The following is a 16,411-nucleotide window of genomic DNA, read 5'->3' on the forward strand; positions in this document are numbered from 1 at the left end:
GCCATCACAGAAATAAAATGGAATTTTAAAATGTATTTAAATATAAAACTGTTATTTTAAAATGTAATATTTCATGATATTACTGTTTCTAAAGTATTTTTGATCAAATAAAAGTATCTTTATTGAGCATAACAGATGACAAAAAAAAAAAAGCAGGGATGCAACATATATCAATCCCATATCGGTTAATGGTTAATATTGAGATTATTTTTATTATTATATCATTTTTCGATATCATTCAATAATGGATATTTATTAGTGCATGCTCATTTCCCCGATTTTTACTTTTGCCATAATTTAATGCACTTAAAATGTTTATCTTTAAAACAATAAATAATAATAAAATTTTATATTAACACAGTTAAACCATTTTTAGCAAATCTCAAAATAACTATGAAGCATTTGAACGACTGATTTATTTAAAATGTATATAGAATTAAAAGAATAATTATATAATTTGCACAACCATAATTTGCACAATCAGCTAATTTTATACAACATATATAACTAAAGGGAATTACAGTATTTTATAACAGTCAGAGACTATGTGAGTCTGGTCTCTAGGAGGCAAAAACAAGGGAATATTGGGCATGTTTTTAAAGGACGAAGGAATGAACCCTGCTGTTATGAATTTACAACTGAGTTGCTTGTATTTGAAAGGATGTGCCAATTTCCATTACACCTTAAAAGCAGTTTAATGAAGTCATATACTTTTATATAGCAAAGGAAATTTTATTACATAGAAGACAACAAAGCTTTTGGGCCTTAGTGCCAACTATCAGAAATGTTACAAAATACACAGCACACTTAGTGCAATTAGCAGCATTATATCACTCTATGGTTTTGTCTCTCAACTCACCTTAATCAGGACAAAGACGAGCACGGGGACGAAGTCGTCCGCCCCGGGGACAGCATCCTCATTGGCCAGGCTGAGCAGGTTCATAATGGTGGAGCACATGCGCAGGATACACTGCACCTTATCTCGTGGGGTCTTATAGGCATTGATGGTCCTGATCTCAGCCTGTGCTGAGGGCCACGGTGCCTCCTTCAGATACACCTGCACAGATTCACACACATCAGATTGCAGTTTTCTGTCTTCATTTCTAGATATATTTTGACTCATAGAGCAATATCATATATTCTGAGACAGAGCAAACGGTTACCTCTGGGATCTGCAGGGCTTTGTGATTGGCCGTCACCACTTTAGACAGACGCTGAATGTGCTCGTGGAAAAGCCTTGAATAAATGAGACATCCCATTAAAAGACATTTAAAATGCTAAAATGGTGTCCTAAACTGAGTTGAGCATAAGTTTTCTTGAGCTAAGTAAATGTTTCAACTGACAGTGATTTTGTTATAGTTAAATATGCAGGCATGAACAGGATTTTGGACCAATGATGTTTCATTGTGCAAGGCCATCCAGACAAAATTTCAACTATGTGATTGACAAAATGTCAAACATGAGGATTAGTATAGAGGAGATTGTTTGATGCATCACATCTAATTCAGACACAATGTATGAATCAACATGGAAAGGAATAAGGAAAATTGATCGCATAGTAAATATTTGAGTTTCCTCACTCGTCTCTGTGGATGTCCCCATCCTGATTGGGGTAGAATGCCAGTTTGAAGATGCGGTTCATGACGCTGCGTTCGATGGCCATCTGGGCGTCCTGGAGCTGCTCCTCACTGGCATACTGCCAGATGGCATCATGGGCCATGGCTCCATACAGGTAACGCAGGAAATCCTCCACGGCTGCTGTCTTATCGTCAGATGCTGTGCAGCCCTGAAATGCTGTGGAACAACAGAGAGAGTCAGCCTCAAAAACAGAGGTCTCATCTATCATTTCATACAACCACTCAAATGCTAATAGTTTAATTAAATGTACATTTAGAAAAATTTGTGTTGCATTACGACAATATTGTTGATTTTCGACCAGCTGCAGCAACTGCAGCTAATTTATTTTGCCTGTCTATATGAAATTATACTATTTTAATTACCAAAAAATGAATTATTGTATTGTATTTTAGTCCTTTCACGCCACCATTCAAAAGGAGGGTCAATAATATTTGTTTTTAAGGAAATTAATACTTTTATTTAGCAAGAATTAATTGGATCAAAAGAGACATTTATAATGTTAAAATACATTTCTATTACAAATAAAACTATATTTATCAAAGAATCCTGAAAAAATGTAGCATGGTTTACACAAAAATATCAAGCAGCACAACTGTTTTCAACATTGATAATAATAATAAATATATCTTGAGCAGCAAATCAGCATATAAGAATGATTTCTGAAGGATCATGTGACATTGAAGACTGGAGTAATGATGCTGAGAATTCAGCTTTGCCATCACAGGAATAAATTACATTTTAAAATGTATTTAAATAGATTTCACAATATTACAGTTTAAAAATCTCAGACATCATTAATCCGCTAAACAGCAGAGTAGTACGCTAGATAGTAGTATAATATGAGTCACTATACTCTGAAAATGGAGAGGTAATAAAAGATGAGTCAAATATCCACCTTTGCTCTGTGAATGACTTAAAATAAAGCACTGGATTTTTTTTAGAATTTGGCAATCAACACAAAAAGTGAGTTCTCATATACACAGATTCATATAGACCTTTGATGAAGTCAAGCATCTTAGACTCCATGTGTTCCAGGAGCAGTCGGACACAGACAGTGGTAAAGTAGCGGTTGGCCACTTCTTTATCTCTCAACACTCTCTGCAGGAGTCGCTCCAGATGAGCCTGAGACGTCTGCAGGCCCTGCCGGCACCGTGTCAGATAGGCGATGTACGGAGCCCGCTTCCTACAGCACAAAACCATCACAGCGCTCATTATGGAGTCATGCCCAAAAATATGTCAGCACAATCTTTTATTAAATTGTGATTCATAGCTGTGTTTGAGAGAAGTGAGTAAAAGAGAAAGACAATGAGACAGAAAGTTAGTGAGACATTAAGAGATAGAGAGATAGAGAGAGAGAATAATGTGTGTACCTGTAGTCCTCTGCCATGGCAGTGAGCAGTTTTCTGCAGGTGCGGGGGTCGAGGTGGCTGACGCAGCGCGTAGTCTCCTGGATCTGAGCCATCTGGTTCTTATCCTGCAGGTTAATGGCCTCCGCCAGCTGCACCTTCAGAAAGCACACGATCTCGTTGTCTGAGGAGAGAGAGGAGACAGGGGCCAGACATAAATGCACAGCGTTTTGAACCTCAGAACCTGCGTAACAGCTACTTTCACCCCATGAGCAGAGAGCTACAAAAACTTTATTTCAAAAGAAGGTTTGTTTTAAATAGGACTGAATACTACCATAATGATGATAATAATAATAGTAATTAGTAGTAGTAGTAGTAGTAGTAGTAGTACTACATGATAATTCAATATATTGGCTATAAAAAATAATTCTTATTTTTATTAAGTATAAATAATAGAAGATAATATGGATAATAGGAACCTTCGGGATCTGCATGGTCCGGGAGGCCGTTACGTGTTGTTGCAGGTGGAATGATGGGAAATACAACCGAATCTGCAGAGCACAGCGCCATGCGAAGCTTTTTCTTAATATCACTGCAGAGATGAAAGACATGGCAGGTTAACAGTCTGATTGTGTTAAATGTTCATTGCCATTTTGGTTTCTAAATGTGATTTAGACTTTCAGAATGTACTGATTTTACTGAGAGTTTGTCTGAGTGACCTAAAGGAGAACGTCTTGTCCTGAGGTGGTGCTGTCTGACTGGCAGAGTCTGGAAGGTCATCTGCAGAGATGTTCTGCAGTACTTCATCTTTAGGAGAGTCATGCTCACTGTCTCCTTCTCTACAAGACTCTGTAACACACAAAGCAAAACGGTTACAAAACAGCAGACAACAAATTGTATCAGTGATTAATTTTGTCTAACAGATGCGAGTAGAAAGCATAATAAATAGTGCTATGTCTTTAACGACTTTAATTTGTAGATAATATAAATAGTTCCCCAGTGATAACACTTAATTTACAGTTTCCTTGTTACATATGTTACATGTGCTTACTCCAGTAATAACATGCAACATACTTAATTATGCTTAATTACATGCTAACCCTAAACCTAACCCTATAGTAAGTACATGTTGTCAAATAATATTACTCAATAATAAAATGTAGGACACCTTAAAATAAAGTAACCGGAATAGTTTCCGGGGGGGGGGGGGCTGCCATGATTTCCTTTCAAACACTACGATACAAGTTACTAACAAAAGGTGGCTGACTACATTAAGCTATTAGGGACAAAAGGCTGACAGCAATAAACTAAAATATAACTGATAAAACAAGAAAATATCAAATTTTCCCATTTTATATTAAATAATTTGCTACAAAAACATGACAGATTAACTACTCACTGATGAATTCTTGTTGTAGTTGTATTTAAGTTTATTGACATGTCAGCATTATGGGCTATTTTATGGCAGGTTTAAATTAATTGGACAATGCTACAAATGAGAGGACAATGTAGGAGTGTGTTTGCTGGAAAAAGTAGTTTGTTATTGGACAGGATACGGTCTCTCTAAAACAACTGAACTGCAAAAAAAAATGTTTTACGTTAGAAGCATCACTACTTTTACTCATCAAGTTATTTACTCCTCAACACTGAAGAAATAGAGTGTATACCCTTGTGTGTGTTCGTGTATAAAGCATGAATATTGTTATTTGGCAAACCTTGTCCAATATAGTTTCCAGAACCTGCTCCATCACTGTGGGTGGGTCGTTTCTCCATGTACCTGATGTACTTGTCCATTATTGCCTCCGCTGACTGGGTCTTAGAGTTCTGTCTGAGCATTGAATGCTCATCTGAGATGCACAAAAATGCATACACGTGATCAATGTGGACAATGGTGGCAGAGAGTGTATGATGAAGTTAAATGTGTGCAGACCTTGTGGGACCCTCTCTGCTCCTTGCTCGTCTTTTTCTGGCTTGTCCCGCTTTCGGAGCCCCGCGATCGGCACTGCAGAGATGAGCAGAAGCCGTTATTCTCACAAAACGCCAGAACGCTGCAGTTGTGTTCCTATGAGAAAGCTAACCTCAAGACACGGACTCTCTCCAGTCCATTGTGGCAAATGGATAAACATGCTTAGAATGTTTTTGCTCCACAGATAATCCACAACCAACATTTTTGTAATGGGGAACTAAAACAGGGCATGTCACCACTAAAGTGCAAACACACAGATGTGGAGCTCTGTGCTGCAGAATGTCATGTGTATGCTCATGTGAATTTAGGCTGTGTGCAAAATAGAGAAAAAAAAGAGGTTACAATAGCAAAAATTCAGTAGTTACCAATAATGGTAAAATCATGAATCTCGATACCAAGAGCAAAAATCAATACGCTATTAAAACAATCTTTTTCAGAATACTTTAATAATTTTTTTAATTTTTGTTTTGACTTGTAACCAAAGTACTGGTAGTTTTGGTGCCTACTGTAAATTACGCACATTTTTCAAGTGCAAATTTCAGCAAATGTCCTTTAATAGAGGTCAACCACTGCAAAATAAACCATGTTAAACCAAAATGGCTGCATGAATGAAAAGATGAAGCTCGATTGTGTCATGTCACAGAGTGGCAAGGAGGAGTCTACGGGATCTAGTACAAATTCGGGCCGCTGGAGTACAGCACTAGATTGAGTGGGAGAGAGCTTGAAGAGTGGGTTACCTGGGAGTTCACCCTCTGCAGTCCAATAGAGCACTGTGTGAGGAACACAGACAGCAACAGACAGGGTTGGGGGTCACAAACACAAACTCGTCACCCAAGCCATGCTAAATATTAATTGCTAATGAGCGTCAGAAAGTAAGATCGATTCGAGCTGCATTTGGGAGTTTGACTGTTCAAAAGTTTGGGGTCAGTATTTTTTTTAGTAAACATGCATTAAATTGATCAAAAGTGACAGTAAAGAAATTCATAAAGATTTCTATTTTAAATAAATGCTGTTCTTTTTAACTTTGCGATAGACGATAGATAGATAGATAGATAGATAGATAGATAGATAGATAGATAGATAGATAGATAGATAGATAGATAGATAGATAGATAGATAGATAGATAGATAGATAGATAGATAGATAGATAGAAATCAGCAAACAGATAGAAAACAGATATTTTAAATTGTAATGATATTTCACAATATTACTGTTTTTACTGTATTTTTGATCAAATAAATGCAGCCTTGGTGAGCACAAGACATTTCTTTTATTTATAAAAAAAACAAAAAACTTTTTGAATTGTAGTGTACAGGCAATTCCACAAACAAAAACTATTCAGAGTTTAACTGTCAAATATCTGTAAGAAAGGAACAGCCAATAATCACAAAGAGAAATTACTCTCCAATTAGAAATACTGATCACATACAGAACTGCAATAACTTGGATAAAGTGTTTTCCATGTTTAAAGAAGTCGTAGTAGTTGTAGGGATGCACATTACAGCGGTGACAATGTCAGTATCAGCAAATACTAGCGTTTTCAAAATTATCGCCATAAATCCAATTAGGCCAATAATAAAAGCAGATATTATCATCACTTTTTCCCCACTCAAACAGAATACTTTTTTTTCCTATGCCAGCAATTTCTATATCAATTAAATTTTCTAGCCATTGATCCACTGGATAAAAGTAGGCATTAGGGATGTCCCGATCAGGTTTTTTTGCCCTCGAGTCCGAGTCATTTGATTTTGAGTATCTACCGATACCGAGTCCCGATCCGATACTTCTATAATACATAAAAAAAGAATAAAGAAGAGCGAAAAAACAGATCCAGGATGTTCCTTATTTTTTATTTAATTCACCTTATTTTAACATTCAACAACTCTGTTAACAAACAGAGCACTTCTGTGAGATAGCTTGAACAATCAAGTAATAAATAACATAAATTCTTCACTTTTGGACTTTAGTGCAACAGTAAATATAAAAAAAGTCTAATATATATAAACAAATAGCACCTCAACTTAAAATACCCGGCAGGCATGTAAACAAATAAAATATAAAAGTGCCACAGTGTTTGCAAAGCCAGTAATGTGCTTTTAGGAACTGCACTCCTAACTCTTACGCCGGTTTCACTACTGAACGCGTTAGCAGAGCGTGCAGCGCGTATTTTTTTTGTACATGTTAACAGATTAGAGCATTCACACCGCACGCAGAGGTGGCGCGGCAGTGCGTAGCAGAGCAGAGCAGGAGCAGCAGTGCCGCGATCGTTTCGGCGCCGAGTCTATTTTTGCTGTGCCGCTTACGCTGAATTAAAGTGACAATGCATTGATCATGGCCAAAATACACCAGTTTTATCCAAAAAGTGCATTGATGATATCTATTGTGTTTTAAACAGTCAATCAAATGACCAACAGCAATTTAAAAAGAAAACAAATGTCCAAAAACAAACTTGTTGCCAGAACAATAAAAACAAAGATGAACCAAAAGTTATATAAATGAAATTATTAATAAAATAAGCTTCTTGACAAGTCTTTTCTCTTAAATGTATTTGAAAACGAAATAAAGCAATGACATCTTATCCATAATAGAGTACTCTGTCTGTACACAACCCGCGGTTCAGCCGCGCGTGACAAACGCTGCCAGTGTGAAGCCGCTTGTCCACCAGCGTCTCGATTTCTGACGCGACGCCAAACCCCATTCATTTCCTATGGAACTACGTCAGGCAGCAAAAACGCCCCCGCAAAGCATGATGGGTCACGTCGCGTCGATTTGGTCAACAGCGGCGCTGCAAAATAAGTATCTCGGTGGATACTTTATGCAAATGAGAGCGTCAAAACGCGGGGCAGCAGCCAATGGAAACTCGGCGGCGAGAATTTGTGTATGGGCGTTGCTATGGTTTCATATTTAAAGTACATTTTTCCCGGCGCGAAAAGCAGCGAAAACGTCACAGGCGTCGCGTCGGAACAAAAATGTATCGGACGCTGGTGGACAAGCGGCTTGAAAGCAAAACGCGCGTGTCCTGCCCCTGCTCACCAGACACACTGCTCCTGCGCTGCTTACGCTCTGCTCACGTGCAGTGTGAAACCGGCGTAAAGCCGCTTGTCCACCAGGAAATGAATGGGCTTTGGCATCGCGTCAGAAATCGAGACGCTGGTGGACAAGCGGCTTCACTCTGTGGCACCGCATAACTATAGATGTGTTAAAAAAATTATGAGAATATATATACATATATATCCGAGTCCTGATCGGGAGGTAACGTCCGATTCCGATCGAGTCTGAAAACACGTGATCGGGCCCGATTTCCGATCACGTGATCAGATCGGGACATCCCTAGTAGGCATGTACTTTTTCCAAAAAATTAAGGGAAAGAGAGTTGGGCTCCTCACCTTTAGGAATGGCAGGAACAAAGCGCTTCTTCCACCAGGGTCTGTTCCTATCAGACTTCTCATCATCACTGTCCTTTCTGTCCTCAGTCTGAATGCATACAAAAACAGTTATTTAAAGTAGTTGTTCACTCAAACATTTCAATTCTGTCAATTACTTGATCTCATGTAACTCAAACCCTGAAGAAAAAGAAAATAATGAGTTCGACTGACAAAGTAAAGATTATTTTGAGTAGATTATATATTTTTTGTCCAGAAATGAAAATGAAAATATATATTCCAAATTATATAATATAATATAATATAATATAATATAATATAATATAATATAATATAATATAATATAATATAATATAATATATACTAGGGCTGGGGGAATTCACGCGTTAATCTTTGCGATTAATTTGAGATGCTAAACGCGTAAAAAAAATAATAACGCAATTAACGCAGCACTTTTTTTTTGCCTCGTTTTAATGACTTAAAGGCCGAAAATATGCAGTCCCGCCCCTCCGTGTTCGGTGATCAGGTTTCATTCTTGCGCAGCTTTCATGAGCGGGTCTTTTCCGCGCCGCGCTCTCCATTCCGTGTGTGTGTGTGTGTGTGTGTGTGTGTGTGTGTGTGTGTGTGTGTGTGTGTGTGTGTGTGTGTGTGTGTGTGTGTGTGTGTGTGTGTGTGTGTGTGTGTGTGTGTGTTGGCGCGCTGCTGCGCTCTTTGCTCAATGTTCTGCTCTGTCGTTAATGGCCCAAACGCTCCAATCATGTACCGATCACGCACTGGAAAAGAAAAGTCCGCTCAAATAACGTGAAATTTCTCAGTAGTAGACTTCTGTTTGCAATAGCATAGGCTATAGACTGAGCTGGTATAGTCATGCTGGGCAACAATGGTAAAATGACCTACTCTGATCATATGCTCTGGTAATAATAGCTTTGTAGGACTATATTGTATTTTGATAATTAGTAAAAAAAAATGAATTATGTTGATTGATTATCGAAAAATAATAATATATTGATGTTTAATATTTTAATACAGGGCTATTTTCTGTTCCTTTTTTTTTTTCTGTGTTGTTTAATTTAATTAGGTTATTCTAAGTTTAAATATTGATGATTACAAGCTTGGGGGAAATGCAATTAATTACAGCAAATTGTGCAATTAATTAGTTTTTTTTTTTTTTTTGATTCCCAGCCCAAATATATAGACACACACACACAAACAAATACATAAAGTAAAAAAATATATAAAATAAAATAATGCAGATAGTTCAGTCAAATTCAAGTTCACTCAACTTTATTTTTTTTAAAAAATCCGAATTTTTATATACTGTAAACAACCATTTAAAAGTTTGGGGTCCGATTTTTTTTAAAGAAATGAATACTAAGAAATTATTCAGCAAGGATGCATTAATTCATAAATTGCATAAATAATGCATAAATTCATCTTGTTCACCTCTCCTTTGAGGGAATCCTTGCTGGGAGAAGAGGTGGGTCCTGTGGAGAAAGCCCCAGCCACGTCTCTCTCCTCCATCACGGTCCTGCGGTTCAGTCCGGGATCGCTGTTGGGTCTGCGGCCAGCAGACACCACATCTGTGCTGCGGCTTCTCACCAGCCTTTCAGGGTAAGAGTGCCTCTGCTTGGGATGCTCCAGGTCACCCTGTGCCAGGTGGGGGGCAAAGAGCGGCGGGCGAGGCTCCTGGTGGCTCATTATGCTGGCCTCTGGAATGGGCGGATCAGGGGGAGGGTGAGGGGGCCGGGGATAGTGCACCTTGGGCCGTACAATGGTACCAGTGGTCGAACCTGCAAAGACATTTGATCCAAAATCAGAGGGTCCTTGCTTTTGGATTTAAATAATGTCAATGGCTAAATTCGATACCAGTGAGAAAAACTTTTTGCGCTGTGGTATTTGTGACTTAACCGCCAGTTTTTGACAAACAAAACTAGATGCAAGGGTCGTGACATGACTTCTGTTCAACTGGCATTCATAAAAAAGGTTAAATGCATACCATCAGCATGAGTGTGTGTGTATGTGTGTTAGAAAGCTTGAAAAAGCTGTCAGAGTCAGACAGACCTCAGGTGAAAGTAGGCCACCTGTTCCAAGGGTACAGCATCTCTGCTGTGTGCCTTCCAATGCCAGCCCTGTGCCACTAGCTCAGTGGGGACGGGCTGCTGAGCCAAAACGCCTGCAGTGAGGTCTAGCAACCTGTCATCCCCTCACCTTGCCCCACACACACAGATTCTCACAATGTCTCTCCAACACATTTATGCAACTTTCCATTGTGGATTTGTGGGCTTGGACAGAAACAAATCAAATTTAGCCCTTAAACACCAATATAATATAACCCCTTATTCTACCAAAAAGGGCCGTAATAGGGTAGAAATCTGGCAAGCGCTTCCTCTATTTCACAGCACACATGCTGTTTAGTGGGCTCTTGTCATTAGGCACATTAATGGCACTCCTTTCTAGATCTTACATGTGTAAGTACTGCATTCAACAGCAGTGCATGCTGGGAAGTGACATTACCTTCTCCAGAGGAGAGGGGATCGAACATGGCCAGCAGTGAATCTGCATGAGAGGGTGCACAGGATAGACTGTGAGCTCCTAGAGAGGTGGAAGAATGGAGGAGTGGATAGAGGAAGAAGTAAATGAGTGACAAAGGATAGTCCCACACCAGACATCCCAAGAAACAAATTCAACAGCTGTGCAGGATGAGATTTAATAGTAAAGAAAAACATATTTTATATCTGAAGATAAAAAAGTTTGATATACTTGATATCTCACAAAACATACAAATATGAATTTAAACTTAAAGATGCACCAAGTTATTATGTATATATGTTCCTCTGGCTCTTATTTTCTTTAAACATCTGATATATCAGCATTATGCTTTTTGCCATCTGTTTTCCTGGGCACTTATGTGGCTTTACCACAGATAAACTGGTGTGCAACATAAGTTGACATTCACTGGGAAAATACGGATGCACTGATCTTAAATTCTGTACAAAGCACAGTGTGTATGTGCCCAATCAGTAACTTGAGTGTGTGTTTGTACCATGAGCAGAGTCTTCTCCATCTGGACTGGTCACGGAGTCTTTGCCTCCAAAATCTGAGCTGCACTCTGAGCGTAGGTCTTCAATCTTATTGGGGATGTCCTCTGACGTGGCACTGATGCCTGCACAAACAATATGTAACAAATCAGCAAAACCTCAAACTATAAATCACAGAAGCAAACATATTACCTTCAGAGCTGTGAAGTAGTTTGGTTTGTCAAAGAAGAAACTTTGGCATGACATTCCTCTTATACAAAGAACAAAATAATGATGAAAAAAAAAATATATATTTTCTGCTGCCTTAGCAAAACAAGCCTAGAGTTTGACTGTGTATATATCTCTCAGATATACTAAATAGTTCAGATAGTAAGCAAAAGTCTAGCGTATAGGTGATGGAGTGGTGGCCAAGTTGAACAGCCAATCTCATTTCAAGCTCCTCATGGAAGCGGGGAAACCACGCCAATGCTCCCTTGAGCACACAAAGAGGGCAGGAGAATCCCCAGGGAGGTCAGAGTAGGTGAACGAGAGATGGAAACGGCAAGAATGAACGAAAGAGGAAGGGAAAGGCAATCCATCTGCAGAAGTCCTCAGGGAAAACTCCCCACAAGGAGTCGGTCGGGAGTTTGCCGTTGTGTTACCTGGCTCTTCGTCTTCATCACAATGTCACGGCAGAAGAGCCACTGAATAAAGAACTCTGTGAGCCAGGGAATAAAATTTAAATGTGACATGTAAGCGGGATGTTCAAACCTTCGGATTGCTGAATGCTGCAAGCTCATGCTTACTCAAATAAGTCTGATTCCAGACTGACTGTGAACGTTCATTTGAACACATTTAGACAATTGAGGCTCTGATTTGACCTCATTTTGAACAAAATCAGGCTAAAACAAAGTTCGTTTTGGTTGTTCGAAACAGCTTGCCAAAGAGAACTTTCCGGAAAAAGTTTGCTACAGCTGGTAAACACCTTCAAAGTACCATTTGTCGGTGGCATTTATGTAATAGGTAATAGGTTCTTCTGTTCAGACCATCAAAGTGAGACAAGTAAGAACAAACACACTGAAAGTTTGCTTTATAGTAGAAATTTAAGTTGTAATTCTAAGTGAATTTTCATGCTTAACATTGTTAAGCTGCTTGCTTTAAAGCAATCTATTGTATAAAGTGCTAAATAAATAAACACAATGTGACTACTGAAGAGACGAATTAAATATCCACATGCAAACAGATTCATGTCGCTATGATCTGCTGTTTATTTTGTTATTGAGAGGAAGAAAGCATGCAGCACATATTAACATATCCATCTAAACGTCGCTCTCAGCAGCGTGGACAGCTTCGGGATGTTCGCTAAAAGTATGTCGCTGCAAAGGTATTTCAAACTTCTTTTTACCCCTAAGCGAAGAACAAAAAAGAATTTCACCGTGAGTATATCGGGGCCTTTAAGCTTCTGTGTATGTGTACCTGAAACAACGCTGAGTCCCGGGGTGCTGGGTCGGGAGCTGACCTCCCTGACCTCGGTGTCATCTGAAGTGCTTCCCACACCGGAGCAGCTCTCCAGCTCCTGCAAGCGTTCCTCCTGCTTCAGGTCTGCAGCTTCTGCAACACAGATTCATTAACTGTAGAAAACGGTGTATCCACACACACACAAAGACACTCAGGGCATCCCCGTGGAGGGCTCTCATTTACGTGCTCATTTGTAATAATGCAGGTCTCAATTGGTCTTCGGAGTCTACTTTTCCACCGCCTCGAACTGAAACAAACCCCAGAAAAGCAAAAAAAACAATCACTCATTCTCTCTTTCCTATGTTTGTGATGCAAAACGGGCAGGGAGACAAGACCACACACAGACTGCCGTATGCCTGATACTGGCACAGTGTTGTTTTACTTTCTTATTCACAACAACTGCATGATTTATTTCTTATTCACAACTGTATGATTCATAACATAATTAGCCTTGTTAGATCATTATTAGTGATGTCACAACAACCAAATTTCAGTAGTGGATACTAATACCAATAAAATGTAAAATTTCTCAATACCACAACAAAAACTAATATGCTACTGAACAAATTTGTTCAATTAAAAAGCTAAATATTAATTAAAATATAATTTTTTTTTTTTTTTTTTTTAATGTAACAGCCTGTAGAATGTAATTAAAGTTTTAAACTAGTGATTTTTAACATTCTGGGAGATCAGCAAGTCTATCAGGCTGCACTGACACTAAAAGGCCCAATGCACAGTTCCAATGCTTTGACACAAAACATCACCTTTAAGTATTTAAATTTAAGATGTTTGAATCCCACAATAATATTTAAAATATCAGTAAGATTAATTAATATATATAAAATCATCATTTATTGGGTACTTTCAATTGGGAGGTGGCTGTCCTGAACCCTAACTCCTAAATTTCAACTTGTAAAAATTATATTGAAATAATTTTTGCATTTTTTCCCATAGTTTTTAAAAAAGTAAAAAAAAATATATACAGTATTTTCTTTGTAAATAATGAAACTGTGTCCCGCATGTTCATGTCACTACCGAAACAGTGTATGTTTTAGTCCATTGGCTGAGACTGATTTTGACCACACCCCTATATTTTTGATTAGTAAATATTCCTGTGTCCCTCTCGCTCATATCTTCTCTCTTTCATAGTAGATAGGTACCATCGTTTTGAGGTAAATGTGTCCAGAAGTGAAAATCTGTGTAACTTTAAGGAACGTCACTACCAAACACCTTTTTTCTGCAATTAAGCAAACTTTTTTGGGTGTTAATCCATAAAAAATGTTTTGATGTGTGTACAACTGTTCAGAACTGTGCTAGGTAACCATGTACTGATTAGCATCTTTGAGCTAGTCTCAAAAGTATCTAAAAATGTCACTACTGAAAGTCATGACCTAAACGTGTACACATTGTTTTGGTAGTGACAAAAGGGAACACATAATCCTTTAATTGGGGAAAATAAACAAAATTTTTGTACAGTTATGCAAATCATTAGTACTTTATTATTAGTACTAGAGCTACAATACATTAATAAAGACTCTCTTGAGTAAAGCCAAAACTGACACTAGTAACACTCTGAGAGAGATCACCAGTTCATGGGCAGCCTTAGTCACTAAATTATTCTTGTATGCATTCAGCTCTTGTATGCATTCAGCTCTCACCTGAGTCACTTGGCAGAACCTCCACGCTCCACGCCTCGCTCGTTGTCTCAGAGATGGTAGAACCATACGGGTCCAGAAGCACCGGCAAACACAGCAAGCTGCCCAAAGCGTTCTCCGCCGCCGCCCCTGAGAGGACAACACATACACAAGGCGCTTGGTTGAAAATACTGATTTCTTGATTTTAATCGATTCTCATTTTGATGAACCGATATTGATTCTTAAATCACAATATTTCCGTCTGTGCTGTTTTCAGTTGGTGCATGAACAAATCTTCACTGAAAATGATTTGAAGCGTGCCTACCATCCAATAAATCACAGTAAGTTTTGTGCTTTGTTACTTTTGATACGAAAAAAAGTCTCCGCTTTCAAATTCTGTCCATTTTATTATGAAATTCAAACAATAAATACTGATTTGGCAATCTTTATTGTCGCATGACAACATTAATAAAAAATGTATGTACTGTACCTGACTTATATCCAAATTAATGGTTATCAAACTGAAATTAAATTGAATTACACGCATGTGAACTGGAATTGAATCGAATTGTGACAGCCCTACACACACATTAGAAACACATGGGTATGAGGCATCTCTGATCTAAAGCAGCAAGTAGGCGGACTACGACAGGGATGGCCAAAGGTTAATTGCAGCCTCCCTCGCACACAGACGCATACACACACATGCGGCATCATCAGGGTTGTGACTTTGAGGTGTGGATCGAGCAGAGCATCACTCATAACCTCATTATTCTCTCAACCGGCATCCCACACAGCGCCTCCTCTCTCCGAAACACTCCCAACAGGAGCTAACGCCTAACAAGGCAGAAGAATGGAGATGGAGAGCGGGAAGGGGGGGAGTGAACAGCTAGCATGGCGGGGGGGTGTTTGCACTCGTGCAGGGGCGTTTGATGGTCGGGCTGAAGCAGAGATCATGAGCGCTCCATATGAAGCTCTCTGCAGGTCACGTCTCCCCACATACGCACACATACATGCGCACACAAGGGCAGGTTTGGTGGGCCTGCAGGAGAGCTTTCCCCCGCTGGCCCTGTTTACAGTGAGTGAGGCAGGGGCTCTGGGCCGCCCGTCTTTCAGGTGCATGATTAAATGAGTGGCACCCGCAGTAGTGAAACAATTAGAATTTCTGCCTCATTATCATGGTAATCTTATCAGTGGGATAATGAGGTATTAATGGATATTTAATGTGTATCTCATAACCCAATCCCTCGGAGAAAACACATAAGGAAATCGCTGTAAATTCACTTAATGATGGAAAAGTCCCCCAACGCCATATTCCGAGGAATGAAAAATGGAGGATGCAAATGAGAAGGAACCAAGGTCAATAAGACTGCAGGGACTGTGTGAATGTCAGAGAGAGGGAGGCGAGAAAGAGAGAGAACATGGAAGACAAGTGAACAGAGTGAAAAGAAGGGGTGGAGGGAGTGAGTTGACTGAAAGACAGAAGGAGAAAGAGATGAAGAGAGAGATGGAATGTGAGCGAATGAAATGAGAAGCAGTCTGCGGTTGTTCTGCACATCGCTCCGTACATAACATTTTTGAGTCAAAACCCTTAACCCTAACCCTATAGTTATATCTCAATCCAGGAAAGCATGAACTAAAGACACTGAGAGGTGGAACAAATACATTACCCTCATTTTGAATATTGGATAATTTTTTTTTATAAATGTGCATTTTTGCGTTTATATATATATATATATATATATACACACATACACACACACACAGTGTATATATATAGCTAAATGGAACATGCACATGATTTGTTACAAGGACTATGATAGTAAAACCTCAAATATAATTACAGTAACACAATCCATTGTAATTACTATGGCACTACTAAAGGGGACTAACAGACACTTTAAAGTT

At 38.9% G+C, this 16,411-nt stretch overlaps 1 protein-coding gene across 9 annotated transcripts in view; it reads right to left on the reverse strand.

Annotated features, from left to right (window-relative positions):
- gapvd1 (GTPase activating protein and VPS9 domains 1) overlaps positions 1 to 16,411 on the reverse strand; it is a 43,993-nt gene that overhangs the window by 3,233 nt on the left and 24,349 nt on the right. For 5 of the 9 annotated variants that reach the window (XM_082187976.1, XM_082187975.1, XM_082187971.1 and 2 more), the window contains 16 exons: positions 14,528 to 14,653; positions 12,828 to 12,962; positions 11,378 to 11,497; positions 10,849 to 10,926; positions 9,778 to 10,124; positions 8,338 to 8,425; positions 5,688 to 5,720; positions 4,915 to 4,986; positions 4,700 to 4,831; positions 3,704 to 3,833; positions 3,464 to 3,576; positions 3,009 to 3,168; positions 2,634 to 2,821; positions 1,581 to 1,794; positions 1,164 to 1,236; positions 860 to 1,057 (listed from right to left, as the gene is read on the reverse strand). In XM_082187976.1, coding sequence (XP_082044102.1) covers positions 860 to 1,057; positions 1,164 to 1,236; positions 1,581 to 1,794; positions 2,634 to 2,821; positions 3,009 to 3,168; positions 3,464 to 3,576; positions 3,704 to 3,833; positions 4,700 to 4,831; positions 4,915 to 4,986; positions 5,688 to 5,720; positions 8,338 to 8,425; positions 9,778 to 10,124; positions 10,849 to 10,926; positions 11,378 to 11,497; positions 12,828 to 12,962; positions 14,528 to 14,653 — 2,207 coding nt within the window. The remainder of the gene's footprint in view (positions 1 to 859; positions 1,058 to 1,163; positions 1,237 to 1,580; positions 1,795 to 2,633; positions 2,822 to 3,008; positions 3,169 to 3,463; positions 3,577 to 3,703; positions 3,834 to 4,699; positions 4,832 to 4,914; positions 4,987 to 5,687; positions 5,721 to 8,337; positions 8,426 to 9,777; positions 10,125 to 10,848; positions 10,927 to 11,377; positions 11,498 to 12,827; positions 12,963 to 14,527; positions 14,654 to 16,411) is intronic. The other 4 variants (XM_082187977.1, XM_082187973.1, XM_082187972.1 and 1 more) reach the window with 2 other exon arrangements.

The sequence above is a fragment of the Leuciscus leuciscus genome (assembly GCF_965113295.1).
Source record: "Leuciscus leuciscus genome assembly, chromosome: 13".
Classification (NCBI taxonomy): Eukaryota; Metazoa; Chordata; class Actinopteri; order Cypriniformes; family Leuciscidae; genus Leuciscus; species Leuciscus leuciscus.